An 18,631-nucleotide genomic window follows, 5' to 3' on the forward strand; every position below is an offset into this window, starting at 1 on the left:
GATGCCTGTAGTTTCATATTTAGATTTCCAAGATTGTTTAGCTAAAAAGCAACAATTTAAACATATATGGAAGCATTATTGATTAATAGGAATAGTACAAGCAGAGATTTTATTTTATCCTATATATTATATGTTTCTCATGCCAAGATTGTGAAATTGTATGTATAATCTTTTTACCCAGTCTCTCAGCTGTGTTTTGACTTACTACTACCCTATATAACACTAAAATTCAATTTTATTGGATTTCATATAATCTGCAGATTTTGGAAATGCCACATGCCACTTGACCAGGTTGGATAAAAATTTCAGATAGAGGAATTAAGGAGAATATTGATTCCTTTATACCTTTTAAGGAGTAAGAATACTTTGTTATAACTTACAGAAGTATATTGGAGAAAATACTGTAGGAAATAATTGAGCTTTTAATAAGATTCATGTGAATTCTTACCTATTTTTAGTTCTGAGAGCATAGCAGGTTTTAGATATGCAAAGCACAGTTAGCAAAAATTTTAGCTTGTAGCACTAACAATATTTCAATGCCTACATACAGAACATGATAGGAATTGGTTATAAACTTGATTTAGATAATTTTAGCAGTTTGGGGCCTAGACATAGTCCTTTAGGATAGACTCTGAGCGATTAAGGCACAGTCACACTGATAGTGTGGTCAAGAAGAGATGATGGCACCAGGGAAGCTGACACTCACCTGCTTAGATGACAGATGTGGAGAGGTTTACAGTTTACCTTTCCTGATAACAGTGGTTTAGAAATTACATACCTTCCTGCAGTCATTGTTTTCACAAGTCAGGGGTGGAGAGGGAGGAACTCTCTTTTCATTCCTTCTGCTTCTGTCAAACTTTCAAGGCCTATTGGCATCTCAGCTTGTTAGCAGTAACTGTGCAGTGTTTTGCATTCTCTTGCACGTTTGCAATCAACAGAACTGTCTTAATTGAAGAAAATAGATGAGTCTGAAAAAAATTCTACCGTGATTTGTTTTCAACTCGTAATACCTTTGTGCTGATGAAAAATTATAACACTCACATTTATGCTAAACATTGTGTTGCCATTTCATTATTGTCCTTACTTTTACTCTTTTTATTGTTTAGATCCACGTAAAGGCTCATTTTGACTACGACCCCTCAGATGACCCTTATGTTCCATGTCGAGAGTTAGGTCTGTCTTTTCAAAAAGGGGATATACTTCATGTAATCAGTCAAGAAGATCCAAATTGGTGGCAAGCCTACAGGGAAGGAGATGAAGATAATCAGCCTCTAGCTGGGCTCGTTCCAGGTAAAAGACAGTATGGTAGAAAGTACAAAGTTTTAAAATACAGATCTTCAAAGGGAAAAACTCACTTTTTTATGCCTTTTAAAAAACGATGTAGTTACTTTTTCATTTTGTTGGGTTTTTATGTTGTTTCTGTAATATAAGTATCTTGGATTAAGTCTAACCAGTTTGTTGGGCTTTAGAATGGGATTATAATATAATCTCATCAACCACTCCCATTTGTCCTACTGTTCACTGTAGGTGCATTGAAATTAAACCTGTTTTCAAGGCAACAAAAATAGTATTGAACAATAAAAACATCAAGGCAACAAAACTTATACTGTAGCAGGAGAGTATCATCAACTGGGGTATCATACTTGATATCTAGATAGGAATTTGTTAAAGATGTGTGACTTTATTCAGAATCAAAAGAGTAAGTGCTGAATTTATCTCTTCTAAGATATCTTAGGGTAGAAATAAGATGCATCTATCTTTAGATCGAAGAAAACTCTCTAATTTAGACTATACTAAAATAAAACTAGCTCATATTGGACATTAAGATTATTATAGAAACATATTTCTTGTGAAGATGATACTTAATGGAGTGAGATATGTAGATGTAATTTTTCCTACACATTGTTTCTACAGTTCTCAGGACGGTATGACAGAATGAGGGAAATAGAACCAAGGGAAGTATAATAAGATATTTAATATGTAAATTATTAAAATTATTTTGTTATTTTTTTCTAGATCTGTTATAGTCACATACTTTTAAAAAATTTTAATGCTCTTAAAGATTTCCGTATAGCCATAGTTACTTGTTTTATCTAGAAACACAATCAGTCTGTACAGTTACTGGAGATAACCTGATTTTCCTTAATGCTTTTTATGTGTCTCAAACTCAATATTAAGCTTTTTTGCTTGTGGTCTTATAAAATGCACTAAGTTCAACAGAATATTCCAACATAGATGGAATTTGGTTATTGATTTTTTTTTTAAGATTCTCTGGCCTGAATTGGAAAGAATTAGATATAACAATTAAGTATAAAAGTAGAACTCTAATTCAGAATTTTCTAACTAAAACCACTTTTATCCTTCAGAAAAAATATACTTGATTCTAAGGTAAATCTCTGAAAATAAGATGAAAATCAGAAACCGTGAAAGCGAAATCATAATCCTAAGAGGAACAACATAATAGGTTTTTCATTTATTTCTATCATGGGTAGCTTAATGTAGAAGTGAAAAATCTTTAAAACATACACATACATACAAAGAAGGAGAGGAATTGAACACAGTAAATGTAAGAGAATATATTGAATGGTGTCTTTGAACCAAAAACTGATGAATTTTATGTAATTTTCGAAAGATAACTCTTTATTTATTTGATTTACAATAATTCAAATGATCAGAACCATTAATAAGATCCAGCACAGTACTTTCCACACCAGTTCAGTTCAGTCGCTCAGTTGTGTCCAGCTCTTTGCGACCCCATGAATTGCAGCACACCAGGCCTCCCTGACCATCACCAACTCCTGGAGTTTACTCACACTCATGTGCATCGAGTTGGTGATGCCATCCAGCCATTTCATCCTCTGTCATCCCCTTCTCCTCCTGCCCCCAATCCCTGCCAGCATCAGAGTCTTTTCCAGTGAGTCAACTCTTCGCATGAGGTGGCCAAAGTATTGGAGTTTCAGCTTTATCATAAGTCCTTCCAATGAACACCCAGGACCGATCTCCTTTAGAATGGACTGGTTGGATCTCCTTGCAGTTCAAGGGACTCTCAAGAATCTTCTCCAACACCACAGTTCAAAAGCATCAATTCTTCAACACTCAGATTTCTTCACCGTCCAACTCTCACATCCATACATGACAGCTGGAAAAACCATAGCCTTGACTAGATGGACCTTTGTTGGCAAAGTATGCTATCTAGGTTGGTCATAATTTCCTTCCAAGGAGTAAGCGTCTTTTAATTTCATGGCTACAATCACCATCTGCAGTGATTTTGGAGGCCCCCCCCAAAAAAAAATTGACACTGTTTCCTCGTCTATTTCCCATGGAGTGATGGGACCAGGTGCCATGATCTTCGTTTTCTGAATGTTGAGCTTTAAGCCTACTTTTTCACTCTCCTCTTTCACTTTCATCAAGAGGCTTTTTAGTTCCTCTTCACTTTCTGCCATAAGGGTGGTGTCATCTGCATATCTGAGGTTATTGGTATTTTTCCCAGCAATCTTGATTCCAGCTTGTGTTTCTTCCAGCCCAGCATTTCTCATGATGTACTCTGCATAGAAGTTAAATAAGCAGAGTGACAATATACAGCCTTGACGTACTCCTTTTCCTATTTGGAGTCTGTTGTTCCATGTCCAGTTCTAACTGTTGCTTCCTGACCTGCATACAGATTTCTCAAGAGGCAGGTCAGGTGGTCTGGTATTCCCATCTCTTCAGAATTTTCCACAGTTTCTTGTGATCCACACAGTCAAAAGCCTTGGCGTAGTCAATAGAGCAGAAATAGATGTTTTTCTGGAACTCTCTCGCTTTTTCCATGATCCAGCAGATGTTGGCAATTTGATCTCTGGTTCCTCTGCCTTTTCTAAAACCAGCTTGAACATCAGGAAGTTCACGGTTCACATATTGCTGAAGCCTGGCTTGGAGAATTTTGAGCATTACTTTACTAGTGTGTGAGACAAGTGCAATTGTGCGGTAGTTTGAGCATTCTTTGGCATTGCCTGCCTTTGGGATTGGAATGAAAACGGACCTTTCCCAGTCCTGTGGCCACTGCTGAGTTTTCCAAATTTGCTGGCATGTTGAGTGCAGCACTTTCACAGTGTCATCTCTCAGGATTTGAAACACCTCAGCTGGGATTCCATCACCTCCATTAGCTTTGTTCATAATGATGGTTTCTAAGGCCCACTTGATTTCACATTCCATATCTGGCTGTAGCTTGAGTGATCACACCATTGTGATTATCCTGGTCCTGAAGATCTTTTTTGTACAGTTCTGTGTATTCTTGCCACCTCTTCTTAATATCTTCTGCTTCTGTTAGGTCCCTACCATTTCTGTCCTTTATTGAGCCCATCTTTGCATGAAATGTTCCCTTGGTATCTCGAAGAGATCTCTAGTCTTTCCCATTCTATTGTTTTCCTCTATTTCTTTGCATTGATCGCGGAGGAACGCTTTCTTAGATGCTAAATGGAAAGCTTTGTAAATACTGAGCTGTTAAAACTTCTAGCCTTTGTTTATTATTTATCTTTTTAAATACATGTTATAGAAAGAACACATTTGAATAAGTTCTAATGAGGTGGATGAAACTGGAGCCTATTATACAGAGTGAAGTAAGCCAGAAAGAAAAACACCAATACAGTATACTAACGCATATATATGGAATTTAGAAAGATGGTAATGATAACCCTGTATGTGAGACAGCAAAAGATACACAGATGTATAGAACAGTCTTTTGGACTCTGTGGGAGAGGGAGAGAGTGGGATGATTTGGGAGAATGGCATTGAAACATGTATAATATCATATATGAAACGAATAAAGGGAAAAAAAGGGTAAATACATGATATGTAGTCTAGTAATACATGTCCTAGGATTGAGTGAGAGCCACATTGGAACTTAACACCTTAAACATTTGGAGCTTATAATCATAGTTGACATTCTCTCACGTAGTGGCAGGAGGATTCAGAAGGGACTGTAAATGAACAGTTACTTCTGGTGTTGTCCCTTAATTAAAGAAAAAAAAATTCATCTATTCTTTTGTCTATTTCACTCTTTTTCCTCTCTATTTATTAGGGAAAAGCTTTCAACAGCAAAGGGAAGCCATGAAGCAAACCATAGAAGAAGATAAGGAACCAGAAAAATCAGGTTGGACTCTTATATTTGACATTAATGAGAGGTTTCTTGGGTTTCCATCTGGAATCAGGTTTAAATTTGTATATCAGAACTGTCAGGGAAGATGTATTCATGGCAAGATGGATGTGAGAAGCAAAGCTGCTTATCTTAGGACTGTTAAGAAAGGACAGAATTTAAGTATTAAAGATTATCTGTCTATAATGTGAGATTAATGGAAAACTTTAACTATTTCCCTGAAAAATAGTTATTCTGTGAACAATATAATACACGTCTGTAAATTTAAATTTAAAACTAGAGTTCTTTGATTTGAAATACGTAGCTTTATTCAGGGAAACAAATACCCCATTTATACTTACGTTTCTGACTGTCAACAGGAAAACTATGGTGTGCAAAGAAGAATAAAAAGAAGAGGAAAAAGGTTTTATATAATGCCAATAAAAATGATGGTAAGTTCCACTCTAGATATAGCCATATTTATATCCAAAAGAGGTCCATGTCTAACATTAACATTTGAAAGAAATTAAATGATATTTTTAGGGAATTTTACTTACGGTCCTGGCCTCTTAATGTAACATACATGTGTATTTAATAAAGTCATTTAGCAGAAATTATTTTCTTCTAGAAACCTGTTGAGTAATGCAGAATTTTGAAATCTAAGAAAAAGTAATTTAAAAATTAAAAGTATGATGTAGCTGTATAGTGTTGTATTGATAGTTTTCTCTTAATTTTTTTTCCTATGTAAACTCTTCGTTTGCAGAGTTAATACTTGTTCCTAACAAATTCCAACAGTTAGATGTGTTTTAAGTAGAAAATGAACATTTTGCCTATCGTAACTCATCTCACCTAGGCAACCCATTCCATGGAGTCTGCTGGCTGAGTCAGGCACACAGGAGAGTGTTTTGGTTTTATTTATTGTTAGTGTTAAAAGTTTTTCAAGTTTTAGCTTCTTTTAAAATCAAAAGTTCTGATAACACTGGGCTTATATTCCTGTTTGTCAGCAGCCTACTGAACCTGAATAATGGCTGTTGCCTTTTTAGTGGACCGCTATCTAGTTCAACAGTCTCCACCACATCCAATTTTTTATAAACCCAGCCTGATACATTGCTTTCATTACCTTCTTGATTGGTCTTTATGGGCTTTAGAATTAGCCAACCCTTCTTTAATTCACATTAGAAACAAGCCAAATAATAAAGCAAAGGAACTCTGTAACTTCCCACAGTTTATAAGGCTTATTTTTATTCTCTCAGTACCTTAAAAATTTTTGGTAGCATAAATGAAACTAATGAAAATGTTATAGATTATTGAAAACTTTGATATAAACTAAACCTGAGATTCTACCTACTATAATAAATTTTGTTTTCAAATTAAACATCCATAATGCTAATTGATAGGTTATGTAACTAAGAATATTTATTGGATTTATAATTCTTTTCTCTATACTTGAGTAAGTGATTAATATCTCTGTTTCTTTATCCTTTGAAACATACTGGAGTTAACTGGTTCAGCTCTAAAAGCTATTTTACTGTAGGAAATTTGCAAATCTAAGTCTAAATCTAATTTGTTATTAGAATTAATTTTTTATTAATGATAATTATAATTTATAATAACTATTCCGTTCAAGGGGAACTAGCCTTCATCCATTCGTTCTCAAAATAAATTCCGTGAGATGACAGATTAGTAAGTTCAAGTTCAGATATGAAAGTCACCTGTTTAAGTTCTTACAGCTAATACATAGTTGAGTTGGAATTTAAACAAGTAAAGTTTGGGTTCCTACTCTGTGCTCTGTGTTAATCACTGACAAGCTTAGGATGGTCCCCTCTCCTTGGAACTTATAGCTGACAGTCTGACTACACATCTGACTCTTACCTAGTCAGGTGAAGTGATGAGAGTGAGCAGATGACAGGTCACTAGTTGTCTGCCTTTGTTCTTACCACATGACAACTCTGATTTCATCTGATTACAGCTTTAGGAATGTTAATGTACCAGTTATAATTTATACCTCTTCTTGAATCATGATCACAGGTTAGTTTTAGTATTCCAGAATAAGGTAAACATAAATGTAAGTTGGATAGCATAGGTATGCTATGTTTTCAAGTTATATAATCAAAGAAAAGTATTCCAGCGTTCTCTGTTAACACCAGGCACAGCACTATTTGTAAATGCTTATCTGTGCCAGGTATTGTTTTCAGCATACACATTTTCTGCTCCTTAAACCAACCCTCAAATTAAAATATTGGTATCCCCCAGTTTATAAAAATGACAGCTATTATTCTCATTAGTTTATACCTTAGTGCCTCACTCTGTCAAAATATTGTCTGCAAACTAGCTATTTTATATGAACCAGTACAATTATATTATATTAAACATTCAAACACTGTGTGAAACAAGAGAAGCAGTAATCATTTCTAGAAGGAGTAATATACTATTTATTTTCATAATATCCTGCTAAGGATATAATGACATGAGAAAATACTTATGATATAATGCTACCCAGTTATTACTTTCTTGATCTCAAAAGTTGTGTTTTTAGCCATGATAACTTGTGCTGTTTTCCAATTTTTTGGAAGAATTATGAGTATATATAAATATACCTTTATATATTTATATAAATATGTTTATATATAAATATATTTTTATTATACAGCAGTAATTCTGTCTGAAGGGCTTAATTTTTCCTTTTTTTCAAAGATTATGACAATGAAGAGATCTTAACTTATGAGGAAATGTCACTTTATCATCAGCCAGCAAATAGGAAAAGACCTATCATTTTGATTGGTCCACAAAACTGTGGCCAGAATGAATTGCGTCAGAGGCTCATGAACAAAGAGAAAGACCGCTTTGCATCTGCAGTTCCTCGTAAGTTTGGATCCATTCCCGTTTTCCTGTGAATTTCAGCTTACCTCTGTAGAACCTAATTGTGTAGGGGAAGTTTTCACCCATTTCCTCAAACAGTGATGTCCAAGAAATAGGAACTTTGTTTTTACCAAATCTTTGGAGAATTTGCTACTAAAGATAGTCATTCTTGAGTACCATTTTTCTGAGAGTATGGTACTAATTACTTTCTATAAATGAATTTCAATTTTGGCTTCTTATAATTCACTGTTCAGTATGGAATCAGCTCCTGGTTTTTTTAACTGATGCAGAAGATAGAACTTTAGACCTAATCTCTGAGCATAGAATTTCTGTTTAAACGTTATATAGTACCTAATCTTATGGAAAAATTGAGTGATAATGTTTTAAATAAAATGCAAAATGGAGTAATTTAGAGTGTGAGTATAAAACATACTAAATGTAACTGTTACTAAGATACTAACACCACAGTTTTGTTTACTTCTCAATCTAGAAATAAAACCAGTCAATGTTAAAACACGCGGGGGTCTAACATTTCCTTAATTCATTAGTTTTTAATTTGTATTACAAAATAAAATTTTTTTCTGACTAGCAGAATTATTCCTCGCCCTTGCTCTGATCTGTGCTTACTAATTTTGCCTGATTTTGTTTGCCTAGATACAACTCGGAATCGGCGAGACCATGAAGTAGCTGGTAGAGATTACCACTTTGTTTCACGGCAGGCGTTTGAGGCAGACATAGCAGCTGGAAAGTTCATTGAGCATGGTGAATTTGAGAAAAATTTGTATGGAACCAGTATAGATTCTGTACGCCAAGTGATCAACTCGGGCAAAATATGTCTTCTAAGTCTTCGTACACAGGTAGAACTCTTTTGGTTTAGAGTGTTGAACTTTAATTTTGGTCCAAGAATCACAGGACCTACTTAACATCTCATACAGATTTTTCACACTGATTCTTTACATGAACTCAGGTTGCTAAATCACTTTCAATTTCCTCAGAGTGGAAAATAGATGTATTACATACTTGCCTATATATAAATGTACATATTTTCAGAAACTTAAACTATAGTAACTGTTGTGCTGGTAGTACTTTAGTATTTTAAGGTTATAAAAGAATTTTCCTTTCCCATATGAGAAAAATCAGAATAGTGAGAGGTCATTTTTATGGTTTTAAATGCCATTGTTCAAGTATTAGTACTGTAATGAGTGGTTGGTTGTAGCTAATGAAACAGCCATTGCTTTCCATTATCTGTCATACAAAGCAAAACCTTCAAAAATTACTGACAGTTGCTTTTTAGATTTCTGTTTAAAATAATTTTTAGAAATTTTGTATTTTTAAGATCGTGTTTTTTTCCTTGATTGTACAGCTTTAGCATAAAACTTTCCTTAATGTGGTGGAATCTACTCTGTATGTCAACTCCGGAGATACAGGCAGTGGTTATTAAAGAGATGTATATGAGAAAAATTGACTCCAAAATGGCTTTCCTGAAATAGTAATTAGGTTTTCTTTCTTTTAGTCTTTGCTATTCAGTTATAAACATTAGATTTAAGAAAAGCATCCATGTTTTTATTTTTACTAAATTCCTTAAGAATTCTTTATTTTGGCTAACAGAATTACCAAAGAACTTAAAAGTAGTTAAGCATATTGTCTTAATTACTGTTTTTAGATAGAAAAGGACATGTCCGTATAATCCCCATTTTTGTGGAATGCTTCACTTTAGGGACACATAGTCATGCAAAGGCAAGGTGAAAAATTACAATCTTTTAATTCAGATAGTCTGCTTTTTTTTTCTTGGATGTATTTTTCCAAAGGTTTTTTTTTTTTTTGCATGTGTACATGAAGTTTTTCTCTGATTCCATTTAGATTGTGGCGTATGGTTAAGGTGACTGCTCATTTGTAATTCCTTCAAAATGGATTTTTTAATGTTATTATAATCTGTGTATGATCTTATTAGAGTATTTCATCATGTTAAGACTTCATTTCACTTTTGGTACACAGTATATTCTTATATTGAATGGTAGGATCTTTTCTTTCTGTTGTTTGTTTTTCTCTCTTTGATTTTTTAAATTATGAAAGAATGATAACCCATCTATAGGAGACTTGGAAAATATATGACAAAATTACATATAGTTCTATACATTACAATTATTTTTAAAAATAGATAGATCAAGGTTTTTAGTTGGAGTTTCAATATCAAACTCTCAGATCTGTCTTTGCTTTACAGTCCTTGAAGACTCTACGGAACTCAGACTTGAAACCATATATTATCTTCATTGCACCCCCTTCACAAGAAAGACTTCGGGCATTATTGGCCAAAGAGGGCAAGAATCCAAAGGTAAAGTTATTATACTGTTAGACTATTCCATTAAAAGTAAGCATGAAAAGCCATGGCTTAATATGTCACAGTGCTTAAAAACCACGTCAGCTTAGCCTTTCAAACTGATTATTCTTTCTGCCTTGTCACTTTGCCCAAAACTACCACACTTGCCTCTGGTTGCATTTAGACAGTTCTCCAAAGCAAGGGGCTCCTCTTGTTCTGCATACAGTTCCTGTTGTTATTCCAAATGTATGGTAGCCTTTGACATTTCTTAAAACTTCCGTCATCTTCACACAGATCCATGTTATTTCTGATTTCTTAAAACTTTCGTGTCCTCTTCACACAGATCTATGTTATTTCTAACAAGGATTAGATGACACCCACCCCGCCACCAAATATTCTCTGCAGATTCTTAGGGATTACCCACATTTTCTGCAGATATTCCATATATGCCAGGATCCAAGTTGAGTGCTCTTGCCTTTCTCTTCTTTTTTCTGATTGAAATTTTATGTTCTGTTTGTCTTCTGCATTTGATCTTTTCATATGATCTGAAATGGAAAGTTTTTTTAAATTATCTTATATTAGATGCTGAGTATGGTTGAGGTGGTCCATATTATACCAAATGGTACTAAAAATTAAATGATAATAGTGATATATATTAAAGCATTGATATTTATTTGACATTTTAAACATATGATATGAAAACCATCAAGTGACATGCTATATCACAGTAACAAATACTCTTCCTTGTTCTTAGCAGATTTCCTAAATGGTTCTATTTATAAAGGAATCACTTAGAGCTCATTTCATTTGCCTTTTCATTCTCCATAAAAACACACACTACTACTCCTCCCTCAAATCTCCTCAGAAGTCACAACATCAAACCTCTCCTTTTCTTTGGTTTCTGACTATTGACCACATCCACTATTGACCAGCCTTCTTTTTTCCTTCCCAGGATATCTTTTTCTACTTTAGAAAAAGATTTGTTATTCAACCTATATGGTGTTTATTTTTCAACGTCTTAGACCTCAGGGACTTCCCATCCTTTATACTGAGCATAATTAGGTTGCTTTGTTATAGACTAAGTAGGCCAGCTGGTTAAAGGAGTGTTTCACTCCATTTTCATTTTTGCAGTCACAAAAAGACCACATTTGACATGATTCCATTATTTGGAATATCTAGAAAAAGCAATCTATGGAGACCAAAAGTAGATTAGTGGTTGCCTGGGGCTGAGTGTTGGGAGAAAATGGGAGTGGCTGCTAATGACTATGAGGTTTTGGGGGAAGGGGAACAGGGCATGGAAAGTGGAGGGTGAGGAAAATGTTCTAAAATGGATTGTGGTGTTGATTGCACAACTTCTCTGTGACTACAAAAGAAACTGTTCAGTTGTACATTTTAAGTGAGTAAACTGTATGAGTCCACCATTCAGTTGGTTGCAGTTCACCATTAAATGGGAGAATTGTGAATGAATTATATCTCAAGAAACCTGTTATTGGAGCAGGAAAAAACCACAGCGGGCTTTTCTGTAGAAATTGAAGGTTGTTTTAGAATTTGTGTGCAAATTTTAAAGAATAACCAAAACACTAGAAAAAAGTTGGAAGCCTTTTTCTTTGTTAATTTTCTTTATTGTTTGTTTTCCATTTCATTGAGTTCTTATTTTTATTCTTTCTTTATACTTACTTTGGCTTTAATTTGCACTTGCTCTAGTTTCTGAAGAAAACATGATTTTTAAACCTTCTCTTCTAATAAGTTATATGTTTTTCAGTATCATTTTGTTAGAAATATTTCCTAATTTCCTCTGTCATTTTCTTTCTTTAATCCATGGGTTATTTAGAAGTATCTAATTTCTCTCTATTGGAGATTTTAGAATGTTTTATTGTTGTATAATTCCATCGTGGTAAGAGAACATATTCTATAAGATGTCAGTCTTTCAAATTTTGTTGAGCCTTATTTTATGACCCAGTATCTGTTCTGTCTTGGCACATGTTCCTGCACACCAGTAAGAGTGTATATTTTGCAGCTGTTGGGTAAAGGGTGATGTATCTGATTGCTTTTTATGTTTTATCTCCTTTGGTAATTAATAATGCTTATCACACAGTAGAAGTGTTAAGTAAAAACTGATCCTAAATTTTAACTCTGTGAAATAGTGTTAGCTAAGAGAGTAATGGTGTTCGTCACTGAATGCACAACTTAAATAATCAGTTATCTTGTTACATTCTGAATCTGGTTTTGCTATAATGGGGTCTTAAGAGTGGTAAACTAATAGTGTGAATTATCATGGTCAATTTTGCCTATAGATAATTTTTTCAGGCCAGAGATTTTTGAGCAAAATCATTTTGTTTCAATTTCATTGTGACTTGTAAAAGAATTAAAGTACCAAATAAATTATATGTCATTTTTGGCAAAAGATAAAATAATACTTGTTTGATAAGGAAAAATTTAGGATTAGATACTCATGTGAATCTATGTAAGATGTGCAGCTTAATAACATTTACATTTCAAATCTAGTAACACAAAGTTTAGATTCTCTTTTGAGTTCTAGAATGTTCTTTCAGTAACCTTGAGCTTTGGGTAAACATAAGTTGTGACCAGAACATCACAGTGTGTTCAGTTACAATGGTGTAGTAGCTTCCTGCTGGGAAACAAAGGATTCTGTGTGCCAGAGCCAGCTGCACAACATTCCAGAATGAAAATTAGAGAGAGCCACACAAGAAACCAACTCAGGACAAGCCAGAGCTATCATATTTTTAGTATGTTTTCCTACTGTTATAAAAGTTTGACTGGTTGAATGGTATAAATTGCTTGATACTGTGGGTCCAGTATATTTTGTATGTATGGCCTCTGTGGCTGAGACATTGGACATTTAATTAGTTCTCTTCATTGACGGGGTGCTTTGGAGGCAGTTTCACTTTCTTGGACACCTGTGCTTGATCATCAGGGGTTCTGGATAAGTTTTGCATATAACCTTGCCATCTGCTTATCTGTGAAAACATTTGCTTCCTTTACATATTAAAGTAGCCTGCTTCTATTTGGCTTCCCAAACTCTTAGGATACTTGTTTTTGTATCTTAAAGACCTCCTTGGTGTATTGAAATTGTCTATCAACTTAAAGTTTTAAACTATTTCCGAAAAAAACATACTTATTAAAATCTTGGTTTTCCAGCCTGTTTTCATAAAAAAAAAGATACCCATTCTATTGATCCTTTTCTCATGGTTTTACTCTTTTAAACTCCACAATAGAAAAGGCAGAGGCTCTTTGTAAGAGCCAGAATAGGTGGTATTTAGGGTCCTGCCAGAAAAGTTCACTCTGTTACAGAAGACGTTTTAGGAGGAGGTTATGATGACCTAAAATGTTTGAAAATGAGCGTCTGTAGAGAATTCAGAGTTAATAGTCTGTGCTCTTGAAGCCTCTTGTGGATAAGACAGAAACACATAAAACCTACAGAGCAGTATAAACAGGCTATGAAAAGAAAGTGAAAGTCACTCAGTTGTGTCTGACTCTTCACCACTGCATGGACTACCACATAGTCCATGGCATTCTCCAGGCCAGAATACTGGAGTGGGCAGCTTTTCCCTTCTCGAGGGGATCTTCCCAACCCAGGGATCAAACCCAGTCTCCCACATTGCAGGCAGATTCTTAACCAGCTGAGCCACAAGGGAAGCCCATAAATAGGTTATATACGTTATACTGAGTCACAAATGATTTGCAGTGAGTGTGCTGAAGAGGCCAAAGCAAAGGGAATCTCTGTGGACATGACAGGGTTCGGGAGGAGCTCTGAAGTTGAGTATTTTGAGAGACGGAAGGAAAGCAGTATGTTAAGGCCATTTCTTGTTTTTCACCCATCTCTGACTCATTGTGAAGTTTGGGATGGTTTACCTCATAGTTTTTCATCTTTTCTTTGCAGCCTGAAGAGTTGAGAGAAATCATTGAGAAGACTAGAGAGATGGAGCAGAACAATGGCCACTACTTTGACACAGCAATTGTGAACTCAGATCTTGATAAAGCCTATCAGGAACTGCTTAGGTTGATTAACAAACTTGACACTGAACCTCAGTGGGTGCCATCCACTTGGCTGAGGTGAAAAAAAGCATTCGTTCTGTAGCAGGACTGGACTTGACCTGGCAGACTGCCCATAGGAAGATAGCCCTGATACTTGAGCACGTCTCTGAGAAGGTGGCAGGCAGTGTAAACTGTAGACATGTTCTTAGATCTTGAATTAGTGAGAAGAAAATCCCCTTAAGCAATTTGTTAACAGCAGTCTTTATTCTCTCTGTATCTGGCTTTAGAGGTTCTTGCCTCAGATGGGGATTTTAAATGGAAGTTTTCAACAGAGCCGTTCTAGTTTATCCATGGTAAAAGCCTTTTAATTCTGTTTTCATCTAACCAAATCTTTCCTGCCTAGTCATATTTCCACAAAAACGTGTATATATACACAATGGTCCGTATTTCACACTGCAGTAAATATTGATGTTATTTAACAGTTAATTTAAATGATTTCATGAGAATTTGGGAGTGAGGGGGAACTGTGCTGTGCACTGGGCAAGACAACAGTATTTGGTTAGAAGACTGGTTTAGTCATCAGAACTACTTTACTTTTTTAAAAAATGGTGCCACTTTGGTCTGGAGCTACTCTGTTAGCCTTGAATTCACTTATATGTCTTTTAATTCTTAAAAACATTCCATTAGAAGCACCAATTTTTTAGCTCAAACTTCGTGGATCAGACTTCACTGCATACTGATCTAAAACATAGACAACATACGCTGATCTTTTTAAAGGTATAATGAGTTTTTGAATTTTTATCTTAAACTGTCACAGCTGATTTGGTAACTTCCTTTTCCTGATCTGCAGGTACAATAGAATGTATAAGTTATATTTTTATGAATGGCAGATATTCATATAAACTGTGTTGATTATTTTCTTCCTCATGATGCAGGTTTTTACATACATGAGAGGACATAGCACATTTGATGGTTTTTGCATTTTATATATGAACACAGTATAATTTGATGACTGTTATATGTAGGTAATAAACTGGAATTCTGTGATCAATATAGCTGCTGTACTGTATACTAATTTAATAGATTGACAAATGGTCATTAATTACACTTGTTCAGCATTGGAATAAATTATATGAGAGAAATGATATGACAACTGACTTTGAGATGGAAAAGATGACCTGAAAGTCATTTGAACATTTTAGGAAAAGAACACTGCAGGGGAAAAGTTAAGTATATAGAAATAGGTTTTTAGCCTAAAAAAGTCTGCCTCTTATGACCAGAATGCAACAAGCTAAATCATAAAACATTTAAGCTAATGGGATTTTCATACTGTCTCTATAGCTTGAAGCTTTAAAAGTCAACTTCTGTAATTGGCATAGAAAGTTAATTTGTAGTCTCTTCCAGGTTTAGGCGATGGTGTGGTGTGTGACAAACAACCTCAAATGTGAATGTCTTGATTTTATTTTTATGATGACTACAGCTACAACAATTCTGTTTCCAAAGCTAAACACTGGAATAATATTGAATTGTCACTTATTAACATAAGCAACTGTTTTTAATGAGTAGTTTGTCTTGGTGTCATATATGTATTTGAGTTTTTCTCTTTTGCATAATATTATTTGAACAAATGTAGACTGTTTATATGTAGCCTTTTTCTGTTCGACTTTGTGTGGCCTCAGAGTTGGCTGTAGAGTATGTCTAATGCAGAAATGATGTTCCTTAGAAGAAAGTAACATCCCTAGGTTGAGGGAAGGACTGCCATACATACTGTCTCTTCAGGTCTGAAACACTCCAGATTATGGCAGGAAAATGCAAAGGTCACAGTGATTTTCAGCAATGAAAACAAAGGACTGTAAGTACTAAATCTTTTCACTTTCCCAATTTACTTTCTCCTTAGGAATGAAAGGTAGTCTGTGGAATTTTGTGAGCTGCTTAGCATAACTGACAACTGTTTTCAACCCTAAGGTCTAAAATGTTTGTAGTTTCAGTCAAGTTAGAATTGAGATTTTAGGTGGTTGTCAGTAAGTGGCTATCATGCTAGTCTCCTAGTTAGCCTGCAGACCACAGGGCCACATAAGGGCCACGTGCTAGGGACTCGGGCATGGCTTGAACAAGCAGGTTCAAGGACCGTGCTGAGGCACATGCCGTGCCATAGTGTACTCTTAAAAGTCTAAGGTGATGAGATATTTTAGGGGTCAGTGAAATCTTACGTAATTCTCTCCTTCCTCATCAGCAGTGATAGAGGAATAGAAATGTTTATGTCCCACACTTTCTTCAGTCCCAGTGATATGGATGTGCTGGTACTCATCCCAGTCCCTCCAAAGTGAAAACTGAGTTGTTGCTGACTTCTTTGAAAGAAAACAGAAAAAACCTTGCTCCCTACCTAGCTGGGCTGTACACCACTCTGATCAATTCCATTTCCTGGCCTTCTGTGCTTCTGATTGGAGACCCCAATGTTGGGGAGGTGTTAACCACTTAATAGGAACCATACCAATAGCTAATGAAATGCACATTAGTTCAAATAAGAAAATAACCTTCCTTTACTAAATTTTCTTAAGTCAGAACAAATAGGAGAATAGTTTTTAGATTAATCCAGATTTGCTTTCTATGAAAATCTAATATCTGGATTTTTTTTCCCTTTTCTCGTGGCCTAAGGAATAATTTGAATGTAATTTTGTGAATGTGTGTGGAAAATATAAACCAGGGATTTAGCCTTAATAAAGGTAACTTTTTTGACACCTGTTATTAATCTTCCTTTGTACTTTACCTTGCCTTTATCTGCACTCTGTTATTTTGAGATGTAATACTGCACAACATAATGTAAAAATAAAAAGTATAATTATGTTTCAAATTTTAAAAGCCACTGACTACTTTCTCTTGTGTACTTACATTCTCTGCCATTCAAGGTTTCAACACAACTAAAACAACCCACCCATCTTCAGGTTTTGCTAGCAAGTCCATTGGAACCTCTGGGTGAAACACAAAATGTGTTTTTTTCACAGTGGAAGAGTGCCCCCTATTGGCACAAATGTAGGTTCTGTTTCCTTAATTGTTTATTTAAACTATATTAAAGATAGACAACTTAAAGCTGGAAGCTCTAAAAGTTTTCTGGGGAAGAAGATATGTAAGACTCAGGCAGATTGCACTACATGCAACCATGGATTTGAGAACACTGAGGCTAGGATGAGTTGTTGACAAATAACATTTCTCAAATCTTGATCCTTCCTCCTTTCCTATACCTATTCTGTATCTCCCAAAGGAGGCGAGTCATATACCAAAAAGTGTCACACATACACACCTTGCTACCCCAGCCCCACTTTCCATTCCGAGTCCTGATCGCCTGCCTCCTTTCCCAACAGCTCAGATCACCCAACCCTACACAACAAATCATCTGTCCACTACTGTCAGTGTGCTAAAGTGGGACTTCCCTGGTGGTCCAGCAGTAAAGACTTCACCTTTCAGTGCAGGCAGTGTGTAGGTTCAATCCCTGGTCAGGAGCTAACATCCCACATGCCTGTTGGCCAAAAAACCAAAACATAAAACAGAAGCAATATTGCAACAAACTCAATGAAAGATTAAAGAAAGATGGTCCACATAGAAAAAATATTTTTTTAAAAATATGCTAAACCATAATAAAATCATCTACTTTTTGCCAGTAAGTAACAAAGGTTGATGAAGCCACAGGAAAAACCGAGGGTACTTCTCTAGCTCAGTGCTTTAAAGTTAATATAAATTTACCTAAATGAAACCACTAAAATTGGCTCTCTGCATCAACTTTTCCACTAATTTTTGCCTCCCACAGAGCATATATACCACTTAAGATTCAAGGCTCTTAAAGTTAAGATATATTTGCTCTGCATTCCACCTGCAAAATGGAAATGATTGGTATTTATACTTCACTAGGGGCTTCACACGGAGAAGGCAATGGCAACCCACGCCAGTACTCTTGCCTGGAGAATCCCAGGGGCGGCACAGCCTGGTGGGCTGCTATCTATGGCGTTGCCCAGAGTCAGACATGACTGAAGCAACTTAGCAGCAGCAGGGGCTTCGCAAGTGATGCTAGTGGTAAAGAACCTGTCTACCAGTGCTGGAGACTAAACTTGGGTTTGATCCCTGGGTTGGGAAAATCCCCTGGAGGAGGGTTGGCAGCCCACTCCAGTATTCTTGCCTGGAGAATCCCACAGACAGAGTAGCCTGGTAAATTACAGTCCATAGGGTTGCAGAGTCAGACATGACTGAAGCAGTTTAACTTGCATGCACTAGGGTATTGGGAAGATTACATATTAGGCAGTTCATTGTTAAACCTATTTTCAAGACTTGCATACTTGATTGTTAGTTTCCCAATTATT

At 35.5% G+C, this 18,631-nt stretch overlaps 1 protein-coding gene across 4 annotated transcripts in view; it reads left to right on the top strand.

The window, feature by feature from the left end:
• Positions 1-17,141, top strand: part of PALS1 (protein associated with LIN7 1, MAGUK p55 family member) — a 78,015-nt gene extending 60,874 nt beyond the window's left edge. For all 4 annotated transcript variants that reach the window (XM_042252640.2, XM_042252641.2, XM_027971935.3 and 1 more), the window contains 7 exons: positions 1,107-1,290; positions 5,057-5,128; positions 5,491-5,562; positions 7,805-7,972; positions 8,624-8,826; positions 10,191-10,301; positions 14,188-17,141. In XM_042252640.2, the coding sequence (XP_042108574.1) occupies positions 1,107-1,290; positions 5,057-5,128; positions 5,491-5,562; positions 7,805-7,972; positions 8,624-8,826; positions 10,191-10,301; positions 14,188-14,364 (987 nt within the window). In that variant the 3' untranslated portion in view covers positions 14,365-17,141. The remainder of the gene's footprint in view (positions 1-1,106; positions 1,291-5,056; positions 5,129-5,490; positions 5,563-7,804; positions 7,973-8,623; positions 8,827-10,190; positions 10,302-14,187) is intronic.
• The last annotated feature ends 1,490 nt before the right edge of the window (positions 17,142-18,631 follow it).

The sequence above is a fragment of the Ovis aries genome, chromosome 7 (genome assembly GCF_016772045.2).
Source record: "Ovis aries strain OAR_USU_Benz2616 breed Rambouillet chromosome 7, ARS-UI_Ramb_v3.0, whole genome shotgun sequence".
NCBI classification, from domain to species: Eukaryota; Metazoa; Chordata; class Mammalia; order Artiodactyla; family Bovidae; genus Ovis; species Ovis aries.